Genomic DNA, 7927 nt, shown 5'->3' with positions numbered 1-7927 from the left:
AACATTTAACATAGGATTTATTCAGTATCACGCGATTTTAGCACTGACTGCATTAGAAGCTTCCTTTACATAAGCCACAGAAAACTACATCACTGTTTTTACAGCTTTAAAGGATCCCACAGCTGTCTTGATCATAAATGTATTAGCTCTGTGTATTTAATTCAGTTCCTAATGCTTCTCATGTAGTGTTAAAGCCATTTAAAAGAAAGTCTCTGCTTTTACAACCTTTTTTTTTTTTTTTTAGCAACTCAGCAGCACAGTTACTCGGTTTGTAAAGCTCCTTATGAAATCTCACCTGAAAACACTATCTATGGAGTTGTGCAGTTTTTCCCACTTCAAAGGGAAATCTGCTGCTGCTGCTGCCCCAGTCAGCGCAGAACTGAGCACAGTAACATGTTGAACTGTTCACTGACACAGCTGATGTTTGCTGTCAGGTTGTTCAGTGTTTGTTGTACCAGGGAGATTTCTAAATTCTAATTTATAAAAAACCCCACCACAACCTGTATTTGTCTCTTCACCTTATCTGCTTTGATAGTTATTTCACATTGTCTCTTAATTTTTGTGGTAAAAGTAATGACAACTTGTTCAAAACAAAAAAATCCAAGACTCTCATTTGGATTCCCAGCTGTGCTGCAGCAATTCTCAGTAGTCTCCCAGTTGCCAATGCTTGTAATTTTGTAATCTTCATGCTTTATTTTCCATTTGGGGTGCACGGTGATGGCAGATGACCCAATTTCCATTGAAGACCCATGCAACCCTTTATGGTTAAAAATGAATGAAAAACGGGGGGAAACATTGTAACTATTTTGAGTCTGAATTAAGGTTTTCAAGTTGTTTGCAATATTGCAATCCTAGTAGTGCCAGCATTGATACATCTGAATAAAAACTATGTGTTTTACAATGAATTAGGCCTTCTAGCAGAAATGTTCAGCTGTGGAAAATCCCAACTACTCCCCTTGCGATCCTCCTTCCCTTAACATTTCGGTTTCCAGGCTCCTGCCTCCCACACAGTCTCGTATGTATTCTAAGCTCCAAAGGGTTAAAGTCCTGGCATTTCTTCTGACTGGCATTTCCAAACCTCTCCTGGGGCCCATGTAGCGTTTATGCCAAAATGCTTTATTATTATACAAACACAGAGCAAGAGAAGGAGAATAAAAAAAAACCAAAACCTTCGTGGTTTGTCCTCCAAAAGCCAGTCCTGCTTGCCGGCTTGAAGCTAACCATACCAACCCCAACCCTAGTAATACCCGCAAGTGATATTTAAAGAGCAAAACCGGTGATGTTTTAATGAACAGAGGGCCCGGCTCTCCCGGTGATGTTTTAATGAACAGAGGGCCCGGCTCTCCCGGTGATGTTTTAATGAACAGAGGGCCCGGCTCTCCGGCCACCGGGCCTGGTTCTCATCCCAAATGCCTCTCGGTGCGGAAGGAAGAGGTGGCCCAAGGCTCTCGGCCGCTTCCCCCACCCGCTGCCGCCGGATTTGGCCGTGCTCTGCGTTAAAATAAGGCCGGGCCGCAGGGCTGGTCCCGACAGGCCCAAATCAGGCTCGGTGGCACCGGCGCTGGCCGACGGCCCTGGCGCTGTCCCAGCCTCGGCCAGGCCGGCAGCCGCCCGCCCTCCCTCACCCCGCCTCGCGTCTCCCCACAGCCGGTCCCGCGGGCGCTGAGGCGGCGGCCGCTCCCCCCCCGCCCCAATCCCCCCCCCCCCGGTACATTTTTTTTTTCCCCAAAAAACTGGGGTTTGACGTCTTCCTCCTCGATACCGAGTGACCAATCAGGCGGCTACCGGGGCGGGCAGGCAGCCAATCGGTCAGCGTTGCTACCTGGGGGGAGTATTTTTAGTCGCGGCGAGGAGAAGGGGGGCCCGCGAGGGGCCCGACGGGGGTACCGCTCCGCACCCCCTCCTGTGAGAGCGGGCGGGGCCCCGCTGGCGCCTCGCTGAGGGGACGCCGGCCCTGTCAGCCCCGCCGGTGGCTCGGGGACGCAGCCTGGCTCCTCGCCCCTGAGCGTGAGGCGCTGCGGGTTGCCCTCGCTCCCCGCCCCCGCCGCCATCCAGGCGGGCTGCCGGCCTCCGCGGAGCCGCCATCGCCGCTGCCGAGGCCCCCGCGGGCCGGCGCCGCCCGCTCCGCCATGCCGCGCCGCAGCGGCGGTCATGGGAGATGTAGTTCAGCGCGGGCCCCTTCCCCCCTTTCCCTGCGGAGATGAGGGGCGCGAGGGCAGGGTTTGACGTAGGCAGTGACGCAACGGTGTTGTGAGGTGCGGAGGGAGCTGACGTAGAGAGCCGCCCCTCCACGCCGGGCTGGGGGAAGGGGCGGCAGCAGAGGGCTCTGCGCGGAGGGGGCGGGGCCAGGGCGGGGCCTGGCTACGGTGGGCGGGGCCAGGCCGGGTGCTGGCCACTGGGGCGGGACTGATGGGCGGGGCTGGGCGGGGCGTGCGGGCGGGGGGCGGCGGGGGGCGGGGGGAGGGAGGCGATATATGGGGGCGCGCCGGGCGGCGGGGCAGTAGCAAAAGGAGCGCAGCTGCGGCGGCCGAGCGCGCCCGTTGTGGGGGTGTGAGCAGCGCAGCCCTCCCCCCCTTTCCCTCCCCCCCCTTTTTTTTTTCCAACCCTCCCCCTCCCTTTTTTTTTTTCTCTTTCCTTTCCCCTCCCATCCGCGCCGAGGGAGCCGGCTCTCGGAGATGGGGGTCGGGTGCTGAGCCGCCCCCCTCCCGCACTCACACCCCCGCCGGGATTGTTTGCACTATCCCCCGCACACCCACCCGGGTGAGTACCGCTCGCTGAGGGCGGGGGGACGGCCCGGGCCGGCGCGGGGGTGTGCGCTGGGGGGGGGCCCCAAGCCGAAGGCAGACGCTGAGGCGGGGGGGCTGAGGCAGCCACCGTTCGGCCCAAGCCGTGAGGCGAGCGAGGGGCTGAGGAGGCCACCGCCCGGTCCCTGAGGCGGGGGGCTGAGGCGGGCGCGGCCCCGGCCGCCGTGACGGAGGGCCTGAGGCAGCCGCCGCCGGGCCCCGGCCGTGAGGCAGCAATCGCCCGGCCCTGGGGGCTGAGGCGGCCCCGGCCCCTGAGGCGGGGGGTGCCGAGGCGGTCAAGACCCCGCGGTGACGGGGCCTGAGGCGGGGAAGGGCCGGGGTGCTGTGGGGGGCGCAGCGGCACGGGAGGCGATGGGAAGGAGGGCGTGGGGGCCGCCGGCAGCCCCTCGGAGAGGGGGCTGGGGGAGAGGGCACGGCCCGGGGAGCCGGGCTGCGGGAGGGTCCCTCCCAAGGCGGTCCCTGGACGCGCTCGGGCTGGGAGGAGTGAGCGTTCCCGGCTGACTAATAGCTGCTGCCTGCGCTGGGCCTTCCTGGCGGCGCTGGCAGCCGTCCTCTAGGACCCTGCCCGGCGGGGGGGCGGAGAGGGGCGTCGCTGGGCCCCGCGTGCTGGCCTGTGTGGTGAGGAGAGGGGCCTTGCAGCCCCCCCCACCCCTCCCAGTCTTCTCCCTTCCTCGTCTTCATTTTTTTTTTTCTTACGGGCTCAGAAAATGCTCTTCCTCCTCCTCCTCCTCCTCCAGCTGCTGCCGGAGCTCCCAGGGCTGTGAGCAGAAATCTAATGAGACCCGACCGCCTGGTTATGTAACTGCCCACAGCGCCCCGGGCTCCTGCCTTCACCCCCAGCGCCGGGCTCTGCTGCGGGAGTCATTGCCGGGCTCGGATCCCTGAGAAATACTGTCCTCTTTAAATAAATTTAAAAAAAAAAATAAAAAAAGGGCCGGTTTGAAATGATCAAGCTGATTTGTTTGATCAGCTGCTCGTACCATGGATCAGTTTTGGGGCTTAGGAAAATTTATAGCGTCTGCCCGGAGTGCCTTGAAAGGATCAGGATCATTCCCTTCCTAAAGGACATGGAGAAAGGGAAACAAAACAGATGGATTAATAAATCATTTTTAAATGCCCTTTTTAACCACCCAATCAGCTTTTCTGTACTGATTGTGTCCCTTTTGTAAATATCTTCTGTTTGCCCTTGATCTTTTCCTTATCCCCACCCAGTGCTGATCCAGCAAATGTTTAAAGGTCGCCTTATCGTACAAGCTTTCAAACTATTCCCATACCATGTTGGGGAGAACACGAGTGGCTTGGAAATAGGGTTCCAGACTTTAAAAGGAGATTATTTGGAGCAAGAAATAAATAAGCTTTGTATTCACATTGTTAAAGGATTTCAATATTGACTTTGATTCCTCTAATCTTTAGCGACAGCTACACTAAATTTTGTTCCTAGTGATGCACTGCAGAAAAGCACACTGTTAATTGAAATTCTCGTTGGGCGTTTAACTTGAGCCAAGACATAATACATTTTGTTTCATTGGCACTTTTTGAACAAAGGTGTCTCCTGTGGATGAGTACCTTTATGCTAAAGTACTGCGGAATTTTCCTTAGCAGTACGTGTGCTAATACTCGATCCTCGTCCCTTCTTTAACTTTAGATAGCTAATTTCTCTTTTGTCCTTTGTGAAGGAGTGGCAACCATATTTTATATTAAATATAAAATGGAGTCACGGAGAAGGAGGAAAGCAGTCATTTTTCAGGCTGTCAAAAGCCTTGTTGGCTCTAGTAACTTTTTGAAATCAGAGCTGTAGACAATGTGATATATGAATTTAGTATACATTAATATATTACATCTGATAATACAGAATAATTTGTAGAAAGGGGAAAATCTGTAATTAATTTATTGTAACAATTTCACAGTCCTTGCCACCCTTAGTGACAGAAGATACATGCATCTATTTCGTATGCATTGACTGCATTATCATTTTAGCTGTTCCGAGGAAGAATTGTTGTATACGTGCAGCGGACATTTTCTCTTCAGTTAGCATAATTTCGCCAGCGCACAGTTTCTGCGGATGATTTGCTCGGCCTTAAAATAAATGTTGCATAATTTTATTTATTTGTGTGAAATCTTCTAAAGCAACTGTTAACATTTTTATAATTCTGTAGCTTATAGTGCAACCAATATGTTTGCAAACTTTAAAATGATAAATGACCCTCGGACTAAGACCTTTCAAGCTAAACTAATAGTCTGGTGCTAAATTTTGCAGCTGAGTACTATAAATCATCCAAATACGGGTTGGTAATTAAACCCTTGACAGGCCTGGCAGTTCTGTGATGTCTTAAAAATTATCCTTGCTGCTTTGTGAATAACTAAACAGCAAGTTCATGTGATTTTGAAATGCCCCATGCTGTATATGTAAACACATGCCTAGTGCATCTTCTATTGTTTGTAAGTCATACTGAACGTAGTTGACATCCTCACCTTCTGCATGCATGAACATCAATAGTTTGATGCACTTTTTTTAACTCAAAAAAAGTAACCTATTTTATGCAGAAAGTGAAGCTGAAAGAGTAGGCCTTGGAGCTTGATCTTATGCTTTCCTTATTTGGATGTGTTTGCTTTTGTTTTTTCTTAAAGGAACAAGAGCACTCAAGGTGAAGGATAATAATCAACTAGAATCAGCACTTTGAATGAAATTTTGTTTCCCTGTGGCATCTTGAACACTTTCTTCTTCGGGTTTTGAAACAGACTTATAACTCTGTGGCATAGCAGCTATGCAGCTTGAAATCCAAGTAGCACTCAATTTTATTATTTCATATTTGTACAATAAGCTTCCCAGACGACGTGTCAACATTTTTGGTGAAGAGCTTGAAAGACTTCTTAAGAAGAAGTATGAAGGGCACTGGTATCCAGAAAAGCCATACAAAGGATCAGGGTTTAGATGTATACATATAGGGGAGAAAGTGGACCCAGTCATAGAACAAGCATCCAAAGAGAGTGGTTTGGACATTGATGATGTTCGTGGCAACTTGCCTCAGGATCTTAGTGTTTGGATTGACCCATTTGAGGTTTCATACCAAATCGGTGAAAAGGGACCAGTGAAAGTGCTTTATGTGGATGATAATGAAAATGGATGTGAGTTGGATAAGGAAATCAAGAACAGCTTTAACCCAGAGGCCCAGGTGTTCATGCCAATTAGTGACCCAGCATCTTCAGTGTCTAGTTCTCCTTCTCCTCCCTTTGGTCACTCTGCTGCTGTGAGCCCAACTTTCATGCCCCGCTCCACTCAGCCTTTAACCTTCACCACTGCCACATTTGCTGCCACCAAGTTTGGCTCGACCAAAATGAAGAATAGCGGCCGTAGCAACAAGGTCGCCCGCACTTCTCCCACCAACCTTGGCTTGAATGTCAATGACCTGTTGAAGCAGAAAGCCCTTTCCTCCTCCATGCACTCTCTCTACGGGCTTGGCTTAGGCAGTCAGCAGCAGCAGCAACAACAACAGCAGAAGACTTCTGCCCTTTCTCCTAATGCAAAGGAGTTCATTTTCCCCAACATGCAGGGTCAAGGTAGTACCAGTAGCATCTTTCCTGGTGACAGCCCCCTTAACCTCAGTCCTCTCCAGTACAGTAATGCCTTTGATATGTTTGCAGCCTATGGAGGTCTAAATGAGAAGTCTTTTGTGGATGGCTTGAATTTTAGTTTAAACAACATGCAGTATTCTAACCAGCAATTCCAGCCAGTTATGGCTAACTAAAAATAAGACGAAAGTGAAATACAAGTAAATACTATTGTACAAGTTAAAAATGCACGTACCCAAGGGTGTATCTTTTTTTCCACCTCTTGAGATTTTTTTTAAGGCTTGTAGTATGAATACATTCAGGCTTGGTTAGATAAATACAACATGCATCATTTTTTCATTTGCCAACCAAGCACAAAATTATTTTATACTGACTGTACATTACAAAAATATACTCTCAAAATATGGCCTCTTACAGTATTTAAGATATAGCAAGGACGTGGCTAATTTTTTTCATGTGTGTATATATATATGTACACAAACATATATGTGTATATATATTAAAAAAATTGGCACTAATAGGTGGGTTTATTGGTCTTTTTCTAATTGTATAATTTAATTTAGTACAAAGTTTGTAAAATATCAGAGTATATATATTGTTTCTACAACATGGTATTGCATTTATATCTTTTTACTACAGTGATCTGTGACAGCTGCAGCAGCTTCATGTTGTATTTTTTTTACTGAAATTGTAAGATATCCATCTTAAAGACATCAATTCTAAAAAAAAAAAAATAAAAAGTTGTGTACAGAATATTCCTTAGTGGTGGAATTAAAATGTACGAAATATTTGCTTTTTTCAAAAGAAACACAAATTGTATTTTCTGTTAAAAGTTTAAAGATTTTTGCTATATATTATGGAAGAAAATGTAATCGTAAATATTAATTTTGTACCTACATTGTGCAATACTTGAAAAAAGGTATAAAAGTATTTTGAGTCAGTGTCTTACATGTTAAGAGGGACTGAAATAGTTTATATTAAGTTTGTATTAAAATTCTTTAAAATTAATTGACTGTTGTGGTCTGTGTCTTTACTGTTCTGAAGATCAGAGCGCTGCGTTTATTGTGTTGTCAGTGCTAATGATGGAAAAAAGCCTGACTCAGTGCATCACAAAGGAGCGATGGAAAGGGTGGCTGTATTGATGCACCACAATAATGGGTTGCTTTACCTAAAATACTACTGACAAAGCACGTAGCCTGATTAAGGACTTGTCTACAATTATTTGAGCAGACTTTCACTTGTTTTCCATAACTGCAGCTCGCTGAGGCCACAAGGTAATTTTATTTTTTTTTTCCTTGAGAGTTAAGAGTATGAGCTGTGTGAATGTTGAGTTGTTGTGCGATGTGACGTATCTAGAAGGGACTCAGGTGATTCAATGAAATTCACTTTCCATGTCATCAGAATGGATTTGAACTGCTCTCTGGAGAGGTCCTAGACCAGTGCATCAGCGTTCTGTTTCTGCATTAGGGATTAATAGCTCAGAAACTAGACTGAATAAAAGTGCTGATTTACAGTTTGCTGAACTCATTGTAAACTTTCATTTTATGTGCTCT

At 48.2% G+C, this 7927-nt stretch overlaps 1 protein-coding gene across 1 annotated transcript; it reads left to right on the top strand.

Moving 5' to 3' along the window:
• The first annotated feature begins 2503 nt into the window (after positions 1–2503).
• Positions 2504–7382, top strand: TOB1 (transducer of ERBB2, 1). Its single transcript, XM_068413384.1, has 2 exons — positions 2504–2760; positions 5433–7382. The coding sequence occupies exon 2, from the start codon at positions 5570–5572 to the stop codon at positions 6548–6550; it is 981 nt and encodes a 326-aa protein (XP_068269485.1). The 5' UTR covers positions 2504–2760; positions 5433–5569; the 3' UTR covers positions 6551–7382.
• Positions 7383–7927: the final 545 nt, after the last annotated feature.

The sequence above is a fragment of the Nyctibius grandis genome, chromosome 15 (assembly GCF_013368605.1).
Source record: "Nyctibius grandis isolate bNycGra1 chromosome 15, bNycGra1.pri, whole genome shotgun sequence".
Taxonomy (NCBI): Eukaryota; Metazoa; Chordata; class Aves; order Nyctibiiformes; family Nyctibiidae; genus Nyctibius; species Nyctibius grandis.
This window is presented reverse-complemented; position numbering and strand designations above follow the sequence as displayed.